Source organism: Gigantopelta aegis, chromosome 9 (assembly GCF_016097555.1).
Source record: "Gigantopelta aegis isolate Gae_Host chromosome 9, Gae_host_genome, whole genome shotgun sequence".
In the NCBI taxonomy this organism is placed as follows: Eukaryota; Metazoa; Mollusca; class Gastropoda; order Neomphalida; family Peltospiridae; genus Gigantopelta; species Gigantopelta aegis.
The window spans coordinates 42,886,958-42,914,152 of NC_054707.1; the positions used below are offsets into that span (position 1 = coordinate 42,886,958).

General features: G+C 33.6%; 2 protein-coding genes and 1 long non-coding RNA gene across 3 annotated transcripts in view; 2 read left to right on the forward strand and 1 right to left on the reverse strand.

The window, feature by feature from the left end:
• Positions 1 to 26,800, forward strand: part of LOC121381286 (phosphatidylserine synthase 2-like) — a 50,910-nt gene extending 24,110 nt beyond the window's left edge. The window contains exons 5-12 of the mRNA XM_041510534.1: positions 632 to 699; positions 1,471 to 1,602; positions 3,428 to 3,478; positions 10,655 to 10,768; positions 11,844 to 11,962; positions 12,711 to 12,825; positions 14,450 to 14,595; positions 15,713 to 26,800. Coding sequence (XP_041366468.1) covers positions 632 to 699; positions 1,471 to 1,602; positions 3,428 to 3,478; positions 10,655 to 10,768; positions 11,844 to 11,962; positions 12,711 to 12,825; positions 14,450 to 14,595; positions 15,713 to 16,046 — 1,079 coding nt within the window. The 3' untranslated portion in view covers positions 16,047 to 26,800. The remainder of the gene's footprint in view (positions 1 to 631; positions 700 to 1,470; positions 1,603 to 3,427; positions 3,479 to 10,654; positions 10,769 to 11,843; positions 11,963 to 12,710; positions 12,826 to 14,449; positions 14,596 to 15,712) is intronic.
• Positions 875 to 7,348, reverse strand: LOC121381290. Its single transcript, XR_005959066.1, has 2 exons — positions 7,044 to 7,348; positions 875 to 1,110 (listed from the first exon to the last, which is right to left on the reverse strand). It is a non-coding gene; the product is annotated as an uncharacterized LOC121381290 (long non-coding RNA).
• LOC121381287 lies at positions 7,864 to 10,636 on the forward strand. Its single transcript, XM_041510535.1, has 2 exons — positions 7,864 to 7,949; positions 10,083 to 10,636. The coding sequence occupies exon 2, from the start codon at positions 10,091 to 10,093 to the stop codon at positions 10,616 to 10,618; it is 528 nt and encodes a 175-aa protein (XP_041366469.1). The 5' UTR covers positions 7,864 to 7,949; positions 10,083 to 10,090; the 3' UTR covers positions 10,619 to 10,636.
• Positions 26,801 to 27,195: the final 395 nt, after the last annotated feature.

Sequence of the window (27,195 nt, forward strand, 5' to 3'; positions counted from 1 at the left end):
ACTGTTATTATCAATGGCTATGGCATGTGCTGCCCTGTTTATGGAAAATGCATACAGAAGACCCCCTTGCTGTTGACTGGCAGGAGTGTTTTAATGTCACATCACACTGGCATAGGAAGGGGGTGCATGTGCCCCCCCCCCCCCCCCCCACACACACACTTTGTACTATTGTAGCAGCAGCGATGATTTTTATATATTTATACATGTGTTTATATCTATATACATGTGTGTACCCTCACTTTGTACTATTGTAGCAGCAGCGATGACTTTTATATGTTTATACATGTGTTTATATCTATATACATGTGTGTACCCCCACTTTGTACTATTGTAGCAGCAGCGATGATTTTTATATATTTATACATGTGTTTATATCTATATACATGTGTGTACCCCCACTTTGTACTATTGTAGCAGCAGCGATGATTTTTATATATTTATACATGTGTTTATATCTATATACATGTGTGTACCCCCACTTTTTGGCACCTTGCTACATGTACCCATACATCATTATGGTAGATACCTTTGTGTAAATAAACATTCCTTTCCTTTGCTACCTGCATTTTTTAAAACTAATCATTTGAAGGGCATAGCAACTAATACTTTATGTGTATGTTTTTCTTTTCAGCCTTTTGGAGACTAATTATGTGCCTGAGTATAGTGTATGAACTTGCCTTAATTTTTCTACTTTTTCAGGTAAGTGTTTTTCTATGTGTGAAGAATTAAATTAAATTTTAATTATTTTTTAAAAATTATTTAGTTTAGTTTCGTTTGATTTTTTTTTTTTTTTTTAATGAAAAGTATGTGCCCTGAAAATGGTGTTCTTCTTCACCACCTTCATACATACACATGTCAAACAAAACAACAGTTAATTGGCATACTGTGTGGTGCAACAACCCAACGTCACAGTTTATTACAAAAACAAATCATACACTGAAAATTAATAATTGGACATGTCCATAAACACCAGGCCTGTGACACATTATAATGGGCCCTCACCCCCACGAACACTTTCGGGTTACACAAAACCATGTAAATAGCATTCCTCCAAATAGTATCATCACTGCCCATCTCATGCATACTCTCATGGCTTGCCAGCTCCAAAATCTATAAATACAAAAATATAATTTTAAATATTGAATATAAACTTTAATGAGTGAGAAACGCATGCACTGCAAACTGAGATGGTACAAATGCATTTGACATCCTTATATAGTACATATAAAGCATCTTCTATTGGCCGTATGCTAAATTTCCATTCTTTATTGTACTTCAACCAAGGAGAAAATAATTACTTTCTAATTCATTCCTCAAACGAAAGAAACAATATAAAATGCCGCAAAATTATTTATTTTACAATGCCATGCAAAATTTCTTGGAAAACATTATTCTGATAATCTTAGATTAAATGAATTAAATCTTTATTACTTAAAGTATGGAATATCAAAAATAATTTTCACATTTCAGCGAGTTGATGATGCCAGACAATTACTAAGATACTTTGATGAAAATCTTGGAAAAGCTATGCCTGAAAAAAATTATGGAGGCAATTGCCTAATATATGACTCTAACCATGAAGATCCATTTCATAATTTAAAGGTAAGTAAAAAAACTACATTTATAAATACAGACCCTAATCTAGAATTGAAAAAGTAGGAAAATTGACTTTTCCCTTCCCATAACGAACATGAGAATTTGATGAAAATAGAAAAAGTGAACATTTATTGGTACATTTCGTACATGTCCCACTTTCATTCTAAAAAATTCTGAATTTAATTATACACTCGGTTCTAATTATAATATTTTAATATAAAACACTACATGTACTTCCGGTAATATAATAAAATAAAAAAAATTGTATCTTTCATTAAAACATGATATTAAAATAGTTGATAATGTGTTGTTTTGTGAAAATGAAAGTAATACATGTAATTAGTATGTTCTGGCATTACTGAAATTAATGTGACCGAGGATTAACAACGCCTGACTGGTTGGAGCAAACGACGAGATATGTTTCAATGGACAGTCTGGCACCAAAGTAAAAACTTGGACCGACATATGACACTAAATAATTGGGGGTTTTGACGACTGTAGTATGATTTTGTGTTTGAAATCGGATTAGGTAAAACATATTATGGTGACTTCGACTTCTCACTACTGCTAATTAAGTCAGCGACTTGAGCCATCTTTCGGTGAAGAAAAAGTTAATTTTTGCCAGCAAGATTAGGGCCTGTAAATATAATTCATTGTCATGAGTATACTGTAGCTGCATGTTAAAATGATTAGGTAATTTGTTTCACATATTTTTTATAAGATTCTTATGAAACAGTAAGTGAGAATTCCAAAACTTATATTGGAGAAGGTATTGTGGGTTGGGGAACCCTTGTTGCTTAATTAGAAATATACTATACTTTGTAGCTTGCATTAAAGTAGCACGCCCTAGTTTCAGCCCGCGAAAATTAATCTACAAAACTGTAACACACTTAGATCACGTTTTTATAAAATAGAGTGAAAAGGCAGGTTTTATATCGATAAATACCATGGGAATCCCCGTGACCCAATTACTTGAAATAATTTTGAAAGTTAGTATTCTGATGTCACCGGTAGATGTCGCTCGAAGCACAGAAATGCCTATGTCACAACAAATTTACCAGAGTGCACACAGACTTGGGGTGCGTTCCTTTCACCTCTCCTGGGCATGTTCCAACTGTTCTGTCCTCTTCAGATATCGTAAGACTTATTGGTTTTAAGCGTTGGTAATGTTTTGTATTGAGATACTTACTTGTCTGAACTTTATTGTTAATGAAAATGTTCACGAACTGTGAAGAAAAACCTCACAAATGAATGACAAGCAAACGACAACAAATCAGATGTTGATTGCATGAACCGTGCACGAGAAAACAAACCGAACCAAAATGATAATGGTCACGTGGTATACCAACGGCTGTGATGTTGAAACGGGAAGATCCCCTCTAAAAATAGATTAGACCTTGTCTGCTCAACGTTTTTTTCTCAAACGCTCAAACGTTTTTAAGAAATACGAAAAATGCATTTTGTGGTATTACAAACACCAGGATTACCAGGATTACCAAAAAACACTTCAGGTGAATGGAAATGTATATTCTAAATAATAAAATGTTAGTAAAGTGCAATTTTATTTGTGAGAAAATGGGTTTAATAGTAACAACGGCATAATGGTTAACAACTAGGGCGTGTCCCTTTAAGAATGGCTACAAGAAAATGTGTGTGTGTGTGTGTTGTGTGTTTTGACGATGGGGAATTCAAATTTGCGAGATAAAACTGGTTGTCAAAAATGAACCATAATGTTGAACTGTTTATCCATTACAGTTTATCAAGCATTTTTCAAACCACGAAAAAAAATTGTCGTTAGATATTTAATGTATTAAATATTTTATCATTTTAGGAAAAATTTGATGGTTTTGTTCCAACACATTTCTTTGGATGGTGGTTAAAGGTAAGTACAAGTTTATTATTATTATCTGTAGTGTTAATTTCATTAGATAGTTTGATGTAATATGCAGCAACCAATTGGGTGTTTTCAAATTAATCTCTAAGATGACATATTACAATCTTAGCTCTCACTCTTGCAAATGGATGTATAGGAAATAATTAAATAATATTGCCAAAATACATACAGTTAATGCCCAGTGTTAAGTTTTTGCCATCTGGTTAAAATTCAAATGAATTACTCCCACTTCAGGTAGCAATATACTGAATAGCACATCACAGGCCTGACATTTTCACAGAAGCAATCATTTCCAGTAGCATGTCAGCAAAATCACAGAACCAAAATTATTACCCATATGGTTAAAATTATTATGGTATATATCAAAGTGTTACGTCCCACCAGAACGTGGTTTAAACAATATTTATTCCCAGTTATAATGCTGGTTGGGGATTGGCCAACAGCCAAGATGCCTATATCAAGGCCTCTTCCTACAATTTGAAAATGTAATTCAGGTTTACACAACATGACAGACTAATGGTAAATTTGATGATTCCAAATCTTAAAGGCATATTCCCACGGGTGAGTTTACAAATCTGTTTGCAATCCCAGGTCTACCAAGGATTATAAATAAAAGTGACCTTGATTACTATTGAGATGGAAGAAAAGTCGGTTATTTCTATAGTCACGTGACATCTAGTGGGATGTAACACTTCGACACCATACAATAAAGTCATCAATTAGTGCACTACAACCTTGGATCATCAACCAAATGAGATCAGTGATATAAATTAAAGTTTATTATGTGAAATAAATAGGATATTAAACTTGTTTCCATTTCGTATCATGTTTATGTCGCAAAAGCTTGTGACAATTGAAAACTATTTCACTCAGGACATAAACATTATCATGTAGCATAATCCACTGTTACCATGATTACCAGAGAACAGTTTCCAATGGGTCCAGATACATATAATTACAGGGCAGAGAATTGATAAAAGTGTTTCCCATGAAATTTTTAATCCCAAAGCCTGATGTCACTGGTTCAGAGTTCAAAGTTTCAAAAAATGTTTTCTTTTTCTTTTCTTTCTTTGTTAATATATTTGGAACAAGTTACTCTCGAGTGCCAAATAAACGTACACCTACGTTTATTAAATTTGTAAAAAAAATGTCTGTATCTACACTTATTCAGCACCCTACGTTTAATTACATCTGAAAAAACATGTAAGCCCCTACACTAATTCAGCACCCAACGCTTATTACAATTCTTAATTTATCAAATGCTTACATATAGCCTCTATTAGAAATTAACGAGAAAAATTAGGCAGAGTTATGTCCCATAACCACTTTCCAGTTGAGGCACGTTCCGCTAACAGCAGGCATGGCCGATGACCACAGTTGTTTGTGTATCTTCAGCTGAGATTTATGCATGCTAGCCCCTGGCATCATAAATGTCCCCACCTATGCTTTAAAACTAAAGAATGATACAAGTGAAAATTAAGTTGATGAAATTGACCATGTGTTAAATATAGGAGATGAATCTAGCGAGCTGTCATCCACCCTGATTGTTTTGGTTTTCTTGCATGGAACTTTTAGATTGTTTTGTAAAGCTGCAATCTCACCTCACATTAATTCTAATAATTTCATTTAAACATACAATCACACCTACAGTTTTAATGAATTATGTGTGACAGTAACATAGTTGTAATAGATAGATAATAGAAACATAATTATGTTTATAGTGTGTCCCACGGGGAACACATTTTTTCATACTATGGAATTTACTACAAGTTATTTACTTCTGAGCCACTTGTTTTCTAAATTACACACCACAATAGTATACATGTACTTTTGTTATTTCCAAAACACTTTTATTTTTATTTTTACAAACACTTTTATTTTTATTTTTACGTCAAACCAAACTGAAACTATTTACAAAAAAGTACATATGCATACTTTCAAGATCTTACTACTGTTGTATTCTGTTTTCATTACTAGTCAATATTTACAATTTAGCTAAATTTCAAGACCCTGTGCTAATTCCGCACTCGATCTACTCTTGTTTTGTTTTTTTTGTTTTTGTTTTTTATTTCCACACAGTGTCACCCAATGTTAATTCCACACCCTACTTTTAATTGATTTTAGAAAATTTTCCAGACCTTATGTTTATTCAGCCCCTGTGTTTATTGGGCAAGCAAGAGTTAATTATCATGACTTGTTCATATTCAAGCCTCTTAGAATTGAAAATTTGTATAAGCCATTTATGGGTTATACAAAAATAAATTCAGGTAACCCATTTAATGTTTTACGTATCCCATCATGATCAAGTAAATGATATAAATTCAAAGCATGAATGAAAAATAGGTTACACAAGCTATACTTATGTTAGCGATGCACAAACAAAACTGTCGCTTTTACAATTTTCAGAGGCCTGCATGCATATTGTTTGTAAAATATTTGTATTGTAAAATTTAGCGCTAGGTCTTAATATAGGCTGTATAGCCTGTTGGCCAATCCTCAAAGTGTTTACTTTTGTATAACTGCAATAAATATTGTTTAAACATTTACATGTATTATGTTTACATCTGCTGTTATTTTTACTGTGGGCGGGATGTACATGTAGCTCAATGGTACAGCGTTTGCATGATGCGCGGTCAGTGTGGGATCAATCCCCATTGGTGGGCCCATTGGCCTATTTCTCGTTCCAGCCAGTGCACCATGACTGGTGTATCAAAGGCCGTGGTATGTACTACCCTTTCTGTGGGATGGTGCATATAAGAGATCCCTTGCTGCTAATCGCAAAGAATAGTCCATGAAGTGGCGACAGCGGGTTTCCTCTCTCAATATCTGTGTGGTCCTTAACCATATGTCCGATGCCATATAGCTGTAAATAAAATGTGTTGAGTGCGTCATTAAATAAAACATTTCCTTCCTTCTTATTTTTACTGTTAACTTGAACAACCGTTCATGACTTTATTTGATGCCTCGATTAATAAATCATTGTTATCTAGTGTTATCTTTGATGCTTGCCATTGTCTTTTATCTCAAGCCTCTGAGAATGCAAAAATTTGCCTAAACCATTTTAGTGGGTTATACAAAACCAAGTTGAGGTAACTCATTTCAGTTTTATGTAACCCATTTTGACCATGTAAATGATGTCATAAATTAAATATTAAAAAAAAGAAGAAAAAAAAAGAAAAGGGTAAAGCAAAACTACATGTAGGCTTGTTTTCGAAATTTTGAGATGCATATGTGGAGTGGCACGCTATTGGGCCAAAGAAGGAAAATGCAAGGGTGTGTGCATTCAACTCCGTAATCCTTAAAAAATACGTGATTTTGAAGTTTAAAGTAAATAGCATGTTGACATTATGATATATGTGATTAAATTACAGTGACCCACGAACGATGGGTCAACTTAATTGGCGTGTAGCACAAAAACAAGTGAAAACAATGATCAAAATAAAATGTTTGCTTCTAGTTTAATAAAGAAAGAGCCAGTAATTAATTGTGTTGTTCTTTTTTATGCTATCACGTTTATACAGTGAATTAGTTAAAAATCATTGTTGTTCGTTACCATTGTTGTCCAACATGAGCACGACCTTTGTACCTCATAGTCGTTTCTTTGTTTGTTTACTTCTACACAGCTTTTATTTCTACAATTTACATTCAAACAAAGTTTTAATAAAATGGCAAAACCTAATAAGAATGACAAGCTATATTTCTAGCAGAATTAAACAAAGTTTAATTTTAAATTTTTGCGTCCATGTGAAACGAACATTTTCCCGCTCACCCCACGTGGTCAACAATCTTTACCGACTTGTCAATGGGGTATATAGACTGGAAATTTCCACAGGAAGTGACGAAATGACCTTTCACTGTTTTCAACAAAGTATAGAGGCTATAGGTTAGACTATACCAATTCAAATCCCATAGGCGACCATGTTAACGTTTGTGTTTAAAAACACTATATGCAATATATCAACCAAACTGTGACCCATAAATATCAGTACTACAACCCCTACCTCAAAGTATTAACTGCAGAAAATGGTACCTTTCATGGCTCATTTTCGGTATAACCAGATGTTTCTGCAACACCCCTAGTTTCGCACAAAATTTTAGTACTTTTTTTTACAGGTACCCCATACATGTTCCAAGCACAAGGCTACTTGACACGGTGGTACTACATCAAATAAAATTGCATACATTTTTAGCCCAGATGAAACTAATTTTTTTTACAACCAACACACTCACATTTATAACCAATCACAGGACTTGTGGTGTTAACTTCTCTATCAAAAGTTCGCTGCACCTCGAACTTCGACCCAGCCGGAAATTAATTGGTATAGTGCAACCTATAATTGTGACCTGGAAGTCATTTATTGTCCGACATCCGCTTGAAACGCAACTTGATTTGAACTTCGACTAATTGTTATTTTTTTATGATTTGTGTGCAACTGGATTCGATAATTGACAAAATCAGGTAAGCAAAATACACTCTTTTTATTTCTGATATGTTTTTAGTTAAAGTTATAATATGATACATTACAATTTAGCATTTTTAGCTCATTTTTGGTGGACTGCTCAGGGGAGATTTTCATTTGCACACGTGTCTCTGTGAAACGAACATTATTTAAAACTAGATTGTTAAGCGCTGGTGCATCGCTTTTTCGAGATTTTTTTTTTTTAATGTAATAAAATCAAAAGCTAATTAATACAAAGTATGAAAGCTAAGTGAAACCGGCGATTATATTTATATTTCTATGCCAGCTGATGTTCGTTTCACGGACAATATTTTTGGCGCCTTTTTGTGGTCTTTTGCAACGAACGAATAAGTTTTCCTTTCTCTGTCAAAATTTACAGCGAGTTGAAATGAATAAGTTAAGCGATGTTTTGCAGGCTCTTTTTTAGCAACAGATTAAAGTCGTGTTACTAGCGAAACGGTCGTAAAATAATGACAAAAGTAAAAAATGTAATACCGGCATATTTCTCCCGCCATTTTAATGATTTTTGTGTCAACTGAAACGAACGCCATCGCCATAGTAATTTTAACGGTCTACTCTTAATGTTTTTTATTGTTAAATTGATAAAATTAAGTAACAATCTAGGTTATTTCTGATGTATATATTTGATATTTTCAAGAAACCCCCAACAGTATTGAAGTTGAATTAATTTGTGTTTGATGATGTTAGTTACATAAGACTATGAAAGCAAAATTGATTTTAGATGTTTTGTTGTCCAGTGTAACTTACAAAACTAATGTTGAGAAATGGACACTAAATTTATTGGTCTGCTATTAATTATTTTATGAACACAATAATATTCCATATTTTTGTTTTAATTAGGAATTTTTAATATTGTTATATAAATTTTATGGTAATGCAAACTGAATATTTAGTTATTGATGATGTTAGTTACAGAAGACTATGAAAGCAAAGTTGATTTTAGATGTTTTGTTGTCCAGTGTAACTTACAAAACTAATGCTGAGAAATGGACACTAAATTTATTGGTCTACTATTAATTATTTTATGAACACAATAATATTCCATATTTTTGTTTTAATTAGGAATTTTTAATATTGTTATATAAATTTTATGGTAATGCAAACTGAATATTTAGTTATTGATGATGTTAGTTACAGAAGACACATTGCTGCAGAGTTGGTTCAAGTCCTATGTATCTTACATCATTAACATGTAGTTTTAAGTAATTGCAGTTTTTATTCCTGTAAATATTACTCTTGTATTTTAATTTTAGATGTTTGTACTTGCATAATGTGATGTCAATAGTTTGTTTTTCTCACACTTAATTATTTAGGAATTTGTATAGTGTTGTTAGTTACACTGGACACTTTTTTCGAATACTTGTTGTGGTCTATGAATTCTACTGATAGTAAGACATTCTGATATTAGATTTAATTTTTTTTTCAAAAGACTAAGAAAATTAGGCTTGTCTAACCCGACCGACCCATGAAAATCGACCTGTCAAAATACCTTTGGGGAAGAATTATTGTATATTTAAAAAATTTGTTTAACCAGTTTCAATTTACGACCAGAAACATTAAATATACAGACATTGATATTCTAAACAAGAAAATATATTTATTTTGTAAGTTTAATCGTAGAAATATTTTATTAGTTGAAAACATCTTACAATGTAGCAAACTCGGAAATGTCCCTTTAACATCAGTTTCTATTTGTTGGAAATTAGAAATTCTGTAAAATGCTATTCCTAGTAACGAGAACACAATTTTCCAGCAACAGTGGCACAAGATCTTGTGTACCGCGGTGCATGTTCGTAATACATGGTACATGCTCTTGTGAGAGGCAAAATGGGTTTTAAACTAAATCTAACGGTATGTACACAGATACCTTCACGTAAGCCAGTTGAGGCTATGGATCAATTGCCATGCTTTGGTAATCTCACACATTTATTATAAGCGGTCATTTTGTCCGACACTAGGTACAGTTGTAAGAATGCCATCATGTTTGCTATTGTTACATTTCTTCAAGTTTGTTAATCCTATATACATAGTCCACATCTATAAAAGATCTACGTAGTCTTAGTTTTTGTGTTCCATGTTTGCTTTATTTTCCTATTTGGTTATTTTTGCAGGATTTGAGATGGGTGAGGATGAACCTTTGGAGCAAGTACTTGAGCAAGGTCAAACTTCACGTCGAAGTGTCAGAATTGCAGTGAAGAAAACTGAAACTGTTCAACATGCAGAAAATGGTATCACGTCAGCACAGAAAAAGAAAAGTAGTGCAGAGTCTTCAAGTGATTATCGGAAGAGAATAAAGGCAGACCCGGAAAGATACCGAAACCACTTGGAGTACGAAAACAATCGTGTAAAGCTATTCTTGGCCAACCTGACACCAGAAAAGAAAGGGCAGTACCAGAAAGTGACAAATGAGCGTGTGAGAAAGTGGAGGGCTGAACAGAAGGCTGTGGGAAAGAGTGTTAGCTCATATGTTGCACCAAAAACCAGAAAAGAAAAGGAGACAAAAAAAGAACAATGGAAAATGCAAAAGGCTACATGGAGGGTCAACAGATCTGAAGAACAAAAGGCAGCAGAAAAAGAAAAAAGAAGGCAGAAGTATCTTGAAAAGAAAAGAAAAAACATATATATATATTGTCTTGATGAGCTATGATAATTCTAATATTTAATGTTTTTTTTCTCCCTGCAGACTCTTATTCTTCGTGACTGGTGGCTGTGCACAGTGTTCAGCCTGATGTTTGAACTTCTCGAGTACACTCTGGAGCACCAGCTGCCTAACTTTGGAGAGTGCTGGTGGGATCATGTGAGTATATTTCACAAGACTGACTGACTGACTGACTGACTGACTGAATGAATGACTATTTAATGATGCCCCATCACAAAAATACACATAGGATAATTGGGTATATTAAAAAAGGTGAGTATAAGATAACAAGACGAACACAACACACAGTGGACGTCACCAGCAACGTCTTAAAGGGGTTCTTAATTATTTTTTTAAAATGTGTCTTCAAAATTTTATAGGCTAATAATGTTTAGCATTAAATTAATGCAAGTTATTAAGGCAAAAAATGCAACTGAAATAATGGTACAGTAATTTTAAAAAATATTATGTGGTGCTCTGTGTAAGAGGTAGAGAAATTTACTACAAACTAACAAACATTGGCCAACTTCCACTGGTTTGACCGTCATAACATTTGCCAACTTTTGTGTAGTTTATGTAAGATAAAACTAAAGTTAATTTAGTGAAAACCGACTCCTAATTTTTTGCTTGCAATGTGATCTTTTAAAGTTGCAGTTACCAGACAGATTACTGAAAACACACAGTTTGGGCAAAATATAATGTCACATTAATTTCCGGATTTAGTGTATCTGATTCTTTCAAAGCAAAGAATTGAAAAAAAAAGGAGAAAATCTCTTTGAAATAGATGTTGGCCCAAAACCTCTGTTTGTTTTGTGGCATGGTTTGTTAATGCCTCTAAAGGTAATTTTAAGGTGTTTTGGGCACAAATTAAGGAAAATTAATATCTTTTTATTTTTTGTTAAGGCTAGGACTTTTAAAACAAATATGCTACTGAAGGTCTTCTCATTATTAGTATCATATGATTAATTTATGAATCATTATATATTACAATTTACATGCAAACTATAGGAAATGTTGGAAACAATATTAATATATCTTGAAGTAATGTATTTATATGTGGAGTTCTTTCGTACTACCAATCCCTTTAGCTAAATATGTCCGGCAGTATTGTCATCTGACTTTTAATCTGTTGCATGATGATTATCCAGTGGTCATAATGTAACTGTCTGATTTGTCAATAATACAATGTAATTTTTATAATTTTTATTGCACATTATTTTCTTTTTCTTTTTAGTGGATAATGGATGCCCTTATATGTAATGGTCTTGGAATATATCTCGGAATGAAAACCCTGCACTATTTGTCAATGAAACCGTACCACTGGCGTGGAATGTGGAACATTCCAACCTACAGGTTAGTTAATTTGTCATCAGTTTACAAGTCTTTCACCTCCCCACCCCACACCTATTTGCCGTATGCCTGTAGTTTACAAGTCTTCCCCCTCCTCACCCCACACCTATTTGCCTTATGCCTGTAGTTTTCACTGAACTGATGTATTAAATAAAATATTTAATTATAGTAAATTTACATAGGCACTGACAGACGTTACTTCAAAAGGTTATTGGTAAAAAGCAACAAATTTCATTTCCAAATTGTGTGAAACCCTTAAATTGTACAAATCAATGTTTGCCCTTGAAGTAAAGGTAACATGACTATAGAAGATTACCAATAACAATTCAGCTCTAAACTAAGAGTGTAATGAAAATTATAACATAATTGTGTGTGATGGACAGATCATGAGAAAGAACCCAATGGGTCTGTGAAAGGGGTTCTATTCTCTGATCCAAGCACTCTAATGAATTGATGGGATACCAATGCTTGGTAGTTTAAAGACTGTATTACTATTGGAATTCTAGTTGGTGGGTTTTGTTGGGTTTTTGTTATTTCAAGATATTATTTTTAAGTCATTCGTAAACGTTATGAGACAATTTATACAATTATGTTGTGTCATACTTTTTGTAAAATTTCCAACCCTTTTGAGACTATTTTGTTTGGTGCACAGGGACTTTTTATCGTGAGTACATTGTATGTTATGTTTTTTTGTTTTTTAAATAGTCTATTGCCCCCAAAATGTATTATGGTACTATTTGAATGTTTCCAGTGGGATGTTCAAGCGTTTGGCAGCTCAATTCACTCCGTACAGTTGGACAGACTTTGATTGGAGGCCAACATCCAGTCTCAAACGATGGCTGTCTATGGTGCTCATCATAGCTATTGTAAGTTAAACATATGCATGTGTGTTTTATGTGGCAGTCCGTGCCATGTGGAACCGTGAGTTCATGGCCCTCAATAAAATTGTATAATGAGTTTTATACGTACATTTTATACAGTGAAACCTCTCAAAAGCAGACCCTCTGTAAACCAGAATTCCCTCAAATTCCCATCATTGTTCCTTTTTATAAAAATAAGCAGAAACTTACACATTTAAACTGGACTTTTTCTTTGTACCTAGGGTGTCTGGTTTAGAGGAGTTTCATTGTATATGAAATAATAATAAAAGGCTTTAGCCTGTTGTCCAATATAGTATCACTTATTTTAGACAGTAATAAAGTATTTTTGAACTGAAATAAAAATATTGCAGTCACATAAACCTTGATTAGTAACATAATATACAGCAGGGGCCTATCTTGGGATATTCAGGTGGTATGCAGACTTTTTCGGCGATGGAATAAAACGCTATTGGCATAGAGCATACACACATTTACATCATATATTTTAATAATTAAAAAATATTTGTAATCTCAGGTGGTACGCAGCTGTGTACCTGCATATATGAAAGCTAGGCTCCTGTATAATACACTCTGTCCAAACCATTTTTCTCTCGTTCCAACCAGTGCACCACAGCTGGTCAAAGACAGTGGTATGTGCTTTCCTGTCTGTGGGAAAGTGCATATAAAAGATCCCTTGCAGCATTAGGAAAATGTAGCTGGTTTCTCCTAATGACTAAGTGTCAGAATTACCAAATTTTTGACAACCAGTAGCCGATGATTAATTAATCAATGTGCTCTAGTGGTATTGTTAAACAAAAAAACTTTAACTGTCCAAACCATTATGTGTGATCCAGATTTCAGTGTACAATGGCATGATCACAGAATCCCATTCCGTGACATCTGTCTAATCTGGAACTCTGTGTATTCTGACACATTTTGTTAGTCCTACTTAAATCTTGTTTATACAAAAAGTCCATTATACTTGGTAGTATATATTTGCTCAAACTTAGGACTTTGTTACCTATAGCAATTTTGAGGTTTTGCTGACAAAGAGGAACACAATTTATTGAAAGACTGACTGATAATCACCTTGATACTCTAGTTACGTTGTCCTGTGTTTTATCAACACAATGAAACAACAATCACACTGAAACAATTATCACCTTGATACTCTAGTTATGTTGTCCTGTGTTTTATCAACACAATGGAACAACAATCACACTGAAACAATTGTCACCTTGATGTCCTGTGTTTTATCAACACACTGAAACAACAATACACTGTTATCACCTTGTACTCTAGTCCTGTGTTTTATCAACAATCACATGGAAACAACACCTTGATCAGTTATGTTGTCCTGTGTTTTATCAACACAATGGAACAACAATCACACTGAAACAATTGTCACCTTGATGTCCTGTGTTTTATCAACACACTGAAACAACAATCACCTTGATATTCTAGTTATTTTTCATCAATGCACTGAAACAATTATCACCTTCATTAATTTTTTAGTTATGTTGTCCTGTGTTTTATCAACACACTGAAACAATAATCATCTTGATATTCTAGTTTTGTTGTCCTGTGTTTTATTAACACACTCAAACAATAATCACATGTTTTATTTCAGTTTCTGTTGGCGGAGATGAACACATTCTACCTGAAGTTTGTCTTGTGGATTCCTCCCGAGCACAGTCTCTGTCTGGGTCGTCTTGTCTTCTTCCTCTTCATGGGTGCTGTGGCGATGAGGGAAGCCTTCCAGTATTTAGATGATCCGTACGTTCATCCTACTCAGTCTGCTGTTATTAAATATTGTAGATCAAGAAAGGTTCACTAACAACTCTAGCCATGGGGAAAGGGCTACCTTATTCTAGACTACATGTGTATATGTCAGAATTATCAAATGTTTGACATCCAATAGCCAATGATTAATAAATCAGTGTGCTCTAGTGGTGTTGTTTAAAAACAAAACAAACTTTCTATTTTTTATTCTACATGTATAGATGTGCTGCAGCAATTTTTCATTCTTTTTAATGTAATGTTTGTTATAACTTAACATTTTCAAAAGAATAAATGACTACATCATCAAAATTTCATTTAGTAGAAAATACTATGAGTGACTGTTAGATGCCATTTATCTTGTTGATTTGTTTACAAAATTATTTAATGAGTGAAGCCAGTATATCATTATTGTACTGTCATCACTTTCTGAAAATGCAAATGACTATATCAGGGTTGTATCTTTTATTGTACTTAATGAACTCACTTCCAGAAAGTGTGAAATGCTGGCTCAGCAACTCATCATTTGTTGTACTTATTGTCTTTTGACCACTTTCAGAAAGTGTTAACGACCGGATCAGCAATATTTCATTGATTATTATTATTATTGTTTTCACTTTCAGAAAAGTGTAAAATACAGAATCAGCAGTACATCATTTATGTTACCAATTGAATTTTGACCATTTTTACCAGTTAATGACTGGATCAGCAGTATTTCGTTTATTATTAATAATTACTGTCCTCACTTCTAGAAAGTGTAAGCGTTTCGGTCAGCAGTATTTCATTGATTATAATTACTGTCCTTGTAGCCTAGTGGTAAAGCGCCTGCTTGATATGCGGTCAGTCTGGGATCAATCCCCGTCGGTGAACCCATTGGGCTATTTCTCATTTCCAGCCAGTGCACCATGACTGGTATATCAAAGGCTGTGGTATGTGCTATCCTATCTGTGCGATGGTGCAGATAAAAAATCCCTTGTTACTAATGGAAAACATTTAGTAGGTTTCCTCTCTAAGACTATGTCAGAATTACCAAATGTTTGACATTCAATAGCCGATGATTAATAAATCAATGTGCTCTGGTGGTGTCGTTAAACAGAACAAACTTTACTTGCAGAAAGTGCAAGCGGTTCGGCCAGCAGACATGGGTGATCTCGACGATCATCATCACAGAGTTCCTGATCGTGCTGCGCTTCGACTGGGAGACGCTGAGCAAGCCGATCCCACGGCCCATCGCCTACTTCTGGATCCTCGGCTTCCTCGGCCTCGTCTCGTGGACCGTGTGGAAGTTCTACATAAAGCGAGACGTCAAGAACGACGTGCCTATGAAGGACGAAGTGGACGCCAGCTCGGACGAACTCGGCTCTCAAAACGGAGTTGGCACTCACAACATGTCGTACTCCAAGTCTATGCAACTACGGTCCCGGACAAGAAACGGTACAGCTCACTGAAGTTAGCTGACAATCAAGGGCATTATTTTTTCCTTTTTGCACAAAATGTTTGTGTTTTTTTTGTTTTATTTCTCAGAAGCACAGTTTGCTTTATTTTGTTAATTAAATAAAATGTACTTTTTTTTTAAAGATTCACAGATGAAATGAAAATTATTTTATTTCTCTAGTTTACTTAATTTTGTTTAATTAATTAATATGTCTTTTTTTTTTTTTTAGGATTCACAAATGAAATTGTATCTATTTGCAGTGTATATCCCTGCCAAGTCCCGCATGGAATCCATGCCATCCCTATAATATTTCCTTACTGGGACTGAATTTTTTATAATGAAACTATTTTTAAATCCAGAATTGTCAGGGTCGGCATGCTTGATTTGTGATCTCATTGATTTCTTTAACCATCTGCATGTTTTTCATAGCTTCATGATCACCTGATTAGGGTTTTTAAAGTATCTTGGCACTTCCATCTCTGACATTTTTTGCATCATCTTTCATCACATCTAACCATATCTGAATAACAGTTGCTTTATTAACTGTAATACCTCTTGGCTTGTAGAATATGCTTCTGAGCCCCAGGATAAAGTTCTGTGTCCCCAGAATATAATTTAAAATATGTACTCATGTCCATGCTACCACTTGAAATGACAGTAGACTTGAGTGTCTCCCAAACTGAATAATGAACTGAGGCATGAAAACAAGACAGGAAATTGTTAAATCTAACAGAAATTATATATATAAGAAAGTAATCGTTTTGCCGTTTTCATGAATCAGATTACAACAAACATGATTTAAAAAACCAAATTTGCCTTTGAACAATTATACATGTTATTATTTAAAGATTAACTTTATAATAATGTTAAAACCAGAAAAAAAAGTTTTGCCAAGTTTTTTTCAAATATAAGATGGCATTACATATGTTTTCATTTTCAATAAAGGCTATTTAAAGAAAATGTACCATTGAATATTGAGGTCATTAGTACAATTTCCCTCATCTTCAGTTGTGTAGTTACGTACTGATAATGATCAAGAATAACATCACATATAAATAACAATGTCATCCTTGTTTTTGAATACATTTTTGAAAGTTTAGCAGCATAGGTATTTTTTAAGATGCTTTTTGGTTCTTACATGAAGAAAAAGTAGGGATAACATGTTTTATACATAACTGGATATACAAAGTATACAGTAAAATAAATTTAAACTTTACAGCTAATAGTTCCCAATTTTGTTATAAAGTTAATCTTCAATTAAATATATTTTATATTTGACCTTGGGCTTGTTAAATGTTTATTAATTATTTTTCAGTTTTGACTTTTTGTTCTTATATATGTATTTGAAGATTAATTTGTCTAAGATAAAAGAAATAGCAAGATCAAATTCCATGATAATTATGGTAACTAGAATACTTTTCAAATGATTGTAAAATATGATTAAATCAGAAAATCATCCACTCCACTTCTAAATATTAAAATAGGTACATGTACACACTCGCATATGAATGTACATGTACCTATTTTAATATTTAGAAATTTAAAAGTCTAATGTAATTCTTGTTCACACATTCTGAGGTGCAATCAACATTGAAGAAAACCAAACTCATTGCTCAATAATATTATTTTTAAACATTACTTTGCTCATGTACAGATGAAATACATTTATCACCTAGCAACGAGTTGCCAAGGGGAATGTATGACGCACAGTGTCACTGCTCTACCAATTACATTTCTCATCTGATTTTCATAAAACTTTACATATAAGAATAGGATCATATCTTTAACACTTTTGTATTTCACCTCACTGCGATAAAGGTCAAAGGTACTAAAAATAGAAATTAGACTTCATTTCTCATCCAATTTTCATGAAACATTTCACATACAGGAATAAGATCATGATATCTTGGACAAGTTCCTGTTTCGTATGCATCAAATTCAAGGTCACTTGCTAAAAATAGAAATTACAAGGTCACTGCTTTACCAACATCATTTAAGACACCTAATACCTTTTGTTACGAATTAACTAACAATTGGTTATTGGATGTCGCACATTTGGTCATTTTGATACATGCCTCATGTTTAGCCAGGAAACATTTTGCTGACGTTTGTAAACTATTTAATTGGTTCCCAACATGGCCATTTGGTTTACTGTGAAGCGTATAAACCAGTCTGGCGGACATTTTTGTGCTTGGTCTGGCTGAACTCGGCGATGGTCTAAAGAGGAAACGAGCTAAATTTTTCCATTAGTAGCAAGAAATCTTTAACACAGATAGGACAGCACATACCACACCCTTTGATATACCAGTTGTAGGGCACTGGTTGGGATACGAAACCCTCCCCACCCACCAATATCATTGGGTTTGATCTACGACCCAAGAACCGTACACAAGTTTCCTTCATACTGTGCTAAATCCCACCCTAAAACTTGTTTAAAACCCAGGTTCACCTTTCATTAAAGACATTCGACTAGTAATTACTAGTAATTAAAATATTGCTGACCATATTGTTCGAATCTGAATGTTTTCACTTTCTCAGCGGCTGAATCCACCGGTCCAGTATGTAAAATGGAAATGCAGTGGTGATAATTATATTATATTTTATACTTCTGTTTTCACGTGTTCATGTGTGTGTAAGCCATGTTCTATGTGTAGCATGCCATTCTGGGCATGGTGCTCGCCGCTGTGGGCTCTCTATCCAGGGAAGGTTATTCTGACAGAGGAAACCTGCTGTTGTCATATGGGTTACTCATTCCAGTTACACTTGAGATAGGATGGGTCACAGGATCAATCACCCTCAGTGCAATGTTTGTTTCTTCTCTTTTGTTCTTGTTACATCCTAGATTCACTCCTGTCTATATCATTTTGTTTTTTAATGCATTCATGGAATAAGAAAGTGTTGTTATTTGGTGGGTGGGTTTTAATTTTTTAATTATTATATATATATATATATATATATATATATATATATATATATATATATATATACCCAATATTGAACAGGGCTAGCTGTGGGTCAGCAGAATTCTTTTGCCAAATTACCTATTAAACTTTAAAAAACAGTAAAAACCAATACATTTTTCTAACAAAATATCAAATATTTTATTAAATTATTTCGCCAAATTAAAATACAATTTGACAATAATTGTTTTTGAAATTTGCAATTGGCGAATTTGGTGGGTACCAGAGCTAGCCCTATTTAAACAAAACCAAATCCTGTGCAAACATAGGCAGCTTGCATGTACTGGTAATCTAGATCAAAAGAGCAAAAGGCACATTAATTACAGTAACCCTTATTCTGGATTGCACATGTACATTGTACAAAATGTAGTACATGGAGGAAAAAACCCAAACTGTATATTGTATATATTTTATAGTTTTGTACTGTCCATACTGAGTATCGTTATCTGTAGTTTAAGCCTTGATGCTGTACATTTATGATAGCGTTATATATTTTTGTTAATCCATTTGATTATTTATGTTACGTTTATGTTGGGATTATTCATGATGTTTTCGGGTTTTTTGTCATTATTATAGAGCATAAATAAATAGGTTCTTACTGTATACAAGGACATGTATCTATATACAAAAATGTATTACGTTTCCTATAGAATATATTTTCATAAGAATTTAATCCTAATTTTCATTTTGTTTTTTGACTTTTTGCTACAGGATGTTCTCAGTAAATTCATTAATATTACATGTATTCTCTAACAATGATGATTAACTGAAGTTTGTGTAATATTTGTGGATTACATTTCATTCTTGAGTTTTTCAGTTTCAGAAGTTGAAAAGCTAGAATTATATCATCTTTCCTTTAGTATTATGCTGCTGTAGAATTACTTGACATGGATATTTCATTATGATGTTACTACATTTATTTTTACCATTTGTGACCTTGTTTTGGCAAAGTAAAAATACATGTCAATCTCTTTCGTATGTGTGCATAGTGCAGTGCAAGTATACAGATGTCCTGTATATAGATAATATTATATATATTGTATATTTATCAAAGTCAAAGATTTTTTGTGCGATATATGACATATATGATAAAGTGTTTATATAATGTTTATAACAGTATAATTCCAATTTATAAATACTGTTTTGGTGTTCAGTTACTTGGACTGGTGCAGAACATAAGGAGCCAAATTCACAAAACATTGTAAGTTTATGTCTTCAATTAGCCAAAATACCTGTCATGTGTTTTACATGTGTTTGGCATCCACGTTTCATGCAGAACGTTGCATCATGTTACAGCAGGTGGATCACTGTAAGGATTGAAGAAAAAGAAATATGTTTGTTTCAAACTATATTAGTTGTACTGTTAGTAGTACGGTACATGTATATACGAACTGTATTTTTAGTCATAGATTTACATTTACTTGCAAAACTTGGCTTACAATATTTTGTGAAATTGGTCCCTGATATTTGTAACTGGATGGACCTCAGTTCTGAACTTAACTTTATTTACATGTTCCTATACCACAAAGGTTTCAGGCATGGAACTTCTTTCATCAATTCTTAGAAAATAAAATTGATAATTTCAACTGTTTTCTTTATATACAGTTATAAAATAACTCTGTACATTATTTGTTAATGTTGAATCAGTAAATGTTATGAATTGTTTAAAATTGTTATTAGTGATGCATAAAAGAATGTGAGAATTCCTTCATTCAGGTACTGATGGAAAAAGCTGAACTGCAGAATAGAAGATTCCCCTTATTCTATGTATTAATTTGCAGTCCTCTCGGTTAACTATTCCATCTATGAGCCAGATGGCGCCTACTTCTATTTTTTATATAACAGGCATGTGATTCTTCGCTAATTGGTGGAATTACGCTTTTAAATTTTTCCTTTCATTCATTTTCCTTGCATTCTGCAATCAATTACGTGCCTTTGGCATGCATGTATCATTTTGAGCTTTTTTAGAAATGTTTCAATCACATGCCTGTATAGATAACATGAGATGTTTTGGTCACCAGATGAAAAAAATTGTCACGTATGCAACCAAAATGGTTGCAATGTAGAGAGCTGTTTTTTGGTTATTTCATAGTATTTTACCTTTTGATGAAATACTTCTATTGAACATCATAATTGTTTACGTTCATGGAGATATGAACCACTGAACTGTTTTACACACTTATAATATCAACAGCTTTGTGCTAATGCGCTACACTGTTCATACAATGTTTTAAAGTGGTTTTGTGGTTTCGTACTGCCATGAACATCAAACATGTTCACATCAGTTTATTAAACGATTTATTTGAGTACACTTACAGAATTGAACAGACATGATTTCTTGTTTTATTTCAATGTGGACTCTCACAAAAGGTTTATCCTTCATTTCAGAAATTCCTCTCACATCTTAAGAGACTGAGATTGCTTCCATTGTAACATGTTTCTGCTTGCAGAGTCTTTTAACAACTAATATTTGTGAATGTCAAATACATTTTGCTTTTCAGAATGTACATGTATGTGTCAATCAGTTCAATATCATTCTGGTCATTCTAATAATCGTACCCAAACTGGATTTTACCATCCAATAATTTTGTATGTACGAAGACATACATATTAGGAAATAAAATGAAGTTTGGTCAACTACAAACATTAGGACAATCAGAAACATATACAGATATTGATATTCTAAAAAGGAAAATACATTTAATTTGTAAATTAATTATTATAGTCATTAAAAGGGTTCTTAAGGGGCTTAGCTTGGGATTTTTAGGTGGTACACAGACAGGTACGCATACCTTTTTGGTGAACAAGTACATGGAGCATACATACATTTACATCATATATTTTAATAAAAAACTATTTGTAATCTCAGGTGGTACGCAGCTGTGTACCTGCATATATGGAAGCTATGCCCCTGCTCTTGTTACTTTTAATTGTTAACATCTTAACAATGGCTACAAACTCTGGGCAGTCTTACTAAGCCATAAACATTTTTTGAATTGGGTTTTTTGTTGATGCTTATTATATTGTACAATTTATTTTTTGTAATGAGTGCATTAATCAGAATTAACATACATGTACTTATATTCAAGTAACTTTCAGTATGCCGTTCGGGGCATGCAATTTGGGTGCCTGTGTTTGCTTTTTGCAATGTGTATTTCTGTCATTGACAGTCTTCGATTCACAGTGTTAACATGACATATATTACATCAAAAATTATTTTAACAAGTCTGAAAAGTAAGATGGCAAGTCAATTTTGTTACTATACAAATTTAAACGTACGTTTGTGGGGGTTTTTTGGACAGTATTACTCATTTTCAAATTAGTTAAAGAATCTGTTCTTACATGTAGTTTGCTTTCATTGTAAGATGTTTCCAGCTACAAGATCGATCCTTTTTGATAACTAAAATTATATGTTAAAGATATTTTCTTGACTGGAATATCAGTGTCAGTATAAACAAGATGTATGTTGTCATCCTAATGTTTGTAGTAGTCCAACCAGATTTTACCTCTTAATAACTTCATATGTATAAAGAAATATATAAGTAAAATGATATATGACTGCTGCAAACATTAAAGTATGGCTGCGAACACTTTGGATATGCAGACACTGATATTCTGAACAAGAAGATATGTTTGATATGTAATTTTAACCTTTTGAAAGTTTTTGTTAGTCAGAAACAATTTATAATAGCTACATACTCTGGACAGTACCTTTAATTTGTTAAGCCTTTCTTTTGCCGCAGTTATTTAATGTTAAAATAGATTATGAATTAAAATATTTTATATCTTTGTGTATCAGTCTTGACTGTTGAGCATTAAGCTTTTGACTGGTATTACTCAGTTTTTTTATACGTTGCTTTGAGTGATACCAAGTCAGATTTGGTCACAAAGATTCAAGTATTCTTTACCAAGAATATGTCAGCAAAATGTTGACCATAGGACTTATTATTATGTGAAACAGATTACAATTTTGAACACAAAACAATTCTAATGTTTCATTCCTATCTGAGATGGTATGTGGAAAATGTTGACCATAGTTAATAGGACTTATTACATGTATTATGTGATACAGATTACAACTTTGAATATAAAAAGATTCTGGTGTTTTAAATCCTTTCTGAGATGGTATTTGGAAAATGTTGATTATATTTAATGGGGCTTATTTGTATGCGATACAGATTACAATTTTTAACACAAAATGTTTTTGGCTTGTCAGTCCTAATTGAGATGGTATCTGGAAAATATTAACAAAACTTAAGGTATTGTTATGATACTATTATTATTATGATATTATGATTACAGTTTTGAACATCAAAAGATCTTAATATTTCAATCCTATTTGTATCTAGAAAATTTTGACCATACTAAACGGGGATTATTATTAATATTATACAGATTGCAGTTATTGTAAAGATTTGAGTGTTTCAGTGGTTTATTTTGCAATGAGTCCAAGCAAGTGACCAGTACACTCTGATGTGCCTTATTCCCATTTAATTTTTTTTGAAATGCCTTAGTACACACACACTTTTACAGTTTTATTAGATTATATGTTGCATTTAACACATATTTTTTATTTGCTTAATTTCATTATATTTTGCCATTATTCCACTTATAGGTTTACCGTTTTATATAATATTTATCTCTTTATATGTTGAATTTAGTCCACTCATAATGTAGCTTTTTTTATTAGGTGATTAGATGAGCTTTACATTTTTGATTAGGTTAATAACTTGACAAGTTCTTCTTAAACATTTGATTATACACGGCAGATTTTCCACTGGTCAAGGAGTTTGCAAGCAAGAATACCTTTGAATCTGTATCTTATGGCAACATGAAATGACAACCATATTTTTCATAGATCTTTATCTGTTATTACACTAACTGAAAAGCAGAACAAAATAAAACTAGCCAAAGATGGAAACTGAATTTGTTGAAGGTAGAGGTACACAGTTGTGGAGGGTTGAAGGTAGAGGTACACAGTTGTTGAGGGTTGAAGGTAGAGGTACACAGTTGAGGAGGGTTGAAGGTAGAGGTACACAGTTGTTGAGGGTTGAAGGTAGAGGTACACAGTTGTTGAGGGTTGAAGGTAGAGGTATGGTACACAATTGTTAAGGGTTGAGGGTAGAGGTACACAGTTTTTGAGGGTTGAAGGTAGAGGTACACAGTTGTTGAGGGTTGAAGGTAGAAGTACACAGTTGTTGAGGTTTGAAGGTAGAGGTACACAGTTGTTGAAGGTAGAGTTACGGTACACAATTGTTAAGGGTTGAGGGTAGAGGTACACAATTGTTGAGGGTTGAAGGTAGAGGTACACAGTGAGTTACGGTACACAATTGTTAAGGGTAGAGGTACACAATTGTCGAGGGTTGAAGGTATAGGTACACAATTGTCGAGGGTTGAAAGTAGAGGTACACAATTGTCGAGGGTTGAAGGTAGAGGTGCACAGTTGAGGAGGGTTGAAGGTAGAGGTCCAGTACACAATTGTTAAGGGTTGAGGGTAGAGGTACACAATTGTTGAGGGTTGAAGATAGAGGTACACAATTGTTGAAGGTAGAGGTACAGAGAAGGTAGAGGTACAGAGTTGTTAAAGGTTTTTTTTTTTTTTTTTTTTTTTAAAAGCCTATGTCTCTTGTGTGTTAAAATATAAAATAAAAGTGTAATTGTTACTGTAATAGATTTGCTGTAAACAGGAGTGGTCATACATGTACAGTGAAACCTCAAAACCCAGACCCTTTGTAAACCGGACTTCCCTTAAAACCGGACGTTTTTCATGGTCCCTGTTTAAATATCTGTGCAGAAGAGAACCTCTGTAAGTCGGATACCTCTTAAAACCAGACTTTTTACTTGGTCCTGAGCGTGTCCGGTTTAGGGGAGTTTGACTGTACTACCAACTGTCAAGAACTTATGAACCCATTTAAACCGACTTTTAAAAAAAGCTACTGTTACCATATTAACCCCTGTAATCAAAGAAAATTGAATTCCCTCGCCATGTACTAACTGTAATTAGATTCTCCATTTCACATACAACAGGTGCGTTGATGTGTTTCATAATTGCATTCAGCTTGCACAGAACAGACATGGAAATAACTAATCCATGTGATGAATAATAATCTAATGTGTAATGTAAACATAATCAACCTGCTTGTAATCCAGTATCTCAGTGTGGTCAGTTTTAAGCTTTTAGGAAGGACATAATTTTTTTTTTTTTTTTTTATATAAGATTGAATTAATATTTTGAGAAATTTTAAGATATGTATGGGCTGAAGAATTATATTCAAATGCGATTTTCTTTCAATCTGGAGGACAGATTTGTTTATTTAAATATCTAATCAAAGATGGTCTGACCCCCCCGCCCCCCTTTACACCCCCAACCCATTGTTCCTAATATGGCTTGAGTTTATAGTAGTCGTTTGTATTTTGTTTCTGTTAAATAATTGTATGTTTTATATTGTATCAATGAGTGAATGATGCTGTTTATCTCAAACTTAATATTTAAAAAAAAATTGTTGCTTGTTTTCATATTCTCAATTACGTTTGGCTCTATTGAATACTGTTGCCTTATTGCTGGACATCATGCTTATTGCGTGCCATAATATATTACATGTTTTGTATGTGAATGCTTTATGTACATTGGTAAATACGTATGTTTGGCACTTCTGTGCATGAGTCTAAATTTAGGGATATTCCAGAAACTGCCACATGGGGTAGGGAAAGAAAAGAATGCTTTAATTACCCACTGACACAGCTAAAGCTTTACATTAACTCTTAACATCCATCTGTCCCGTGGAACAAATTTCTCTCCAGTTTTACTTTACTTGTCGTGTCTTAAATTTGCTTGCTCCACCCAAATGTTTTTAAGCATCAAACAATGTAAGTGATATTTCATTAGACAAGAAAACATCTTCTCCATTAAAATAAAACTTTGTAACATAGCACAGTGGTAAATTTATAAATAAATTTAATTATTGTTTTGTTAATATGATAGAGCAGATTGTCCCGGGCAAGCCTAAATGTAGAACCCTGTCTGACTCGATGCATGGCTAGACATTGACAGGAAGCAAGAGGCAGTTACAACTCAGATGACATAATATACTTTGTTTATTCATATTAAGAAATTAGTGCCCGTTATGTCAACAAGAGGACGGTCAATTGGTATTGATATTAAATTTTATATATAATTTTCAAATAAAATAAAATAAAATAAAAAATCAATAAAGATAAAAAAAAATTATGAGAGTTGAGTTGTATAAGTACTTGTAGTCGAGAACGGTTTCTCCATTTCTAACATGTGTCTTCAAATTAAATTTGAGAAACAGATATTGCGACCAATCACTCAAAATGTATTTTCAATCACTGTTAAAAACATGAATGAACAAAAAACCCTCTAAACAAATCCATCACCAGTCCCTCAAAATGTAGCGCTATCTGTAGTGCCAAGATACATGGGGAAAACAAATCTGCATACCAACCTAGCCCGAGTACTCTGCCGTTCCAGAGCTAGACGAACATATGGACGGGTTACGTCTACTTTAGCGATCAAAACCGTCCAAATGTCCGTCTAGCTCTCTAACGGCAGAGTACTCGGGCTACATACCAACCAATAACAGCAATACAGGGACGAATGGTTTTGTTTCTGTACCCCAATGTGATAATTTCAGGAATACCACTTGACTGTTTAAAATCAAAGAACTACACGTCAGTATTGGTAACGATGTACCATTCTTCACAGAAATATTTTGTATTGACCCATTAATGGTATTTGTAATCATTCCAAGTAGTTTCTGAATCAAAACATCTATATTCAAACAAATTAATCTGTTTTTTGTTTTCTTTTAATTAAAACTGCAAGGGCGGATCCAGGATATATTTTAGGGATGGGACTAAAAGGTAATAGGGCACATGGACCCACTATCCCACAGGCAGGATAGTACATACCACGAACTTTGTTACACCAGTTTTAGAGCACTGGCTGGAACGAGAAATAGTCCAATGGGCCCACCGACGGGAATCGATCCATGATCGATAGTGCGTCAGGCGAGCACTGTACCACTGAGCTACATCCCGGACCTAAACAGCGTTGAAGCCAGATGTTTCTAGATGTTGTCTTTGACCGTTGATTTGGGGGGGGGGGGGGGGGGGGGGGGGGGAGGAGGGGGGTCTAGTTCAGTAGGTAGAACCCTCGCGTGAGGAGGTTTCGTCGTAGGT

What these genes read in the sequence shown, in the direction of transcription:
- LOC121381287 (XM_041510535.1), top strand. Translation starts at nt 10,091, where the DNA reads ATGGGTGAGGATGAACCTTTGGAGCAAGTACTTGAGCAAGGTCAAACT.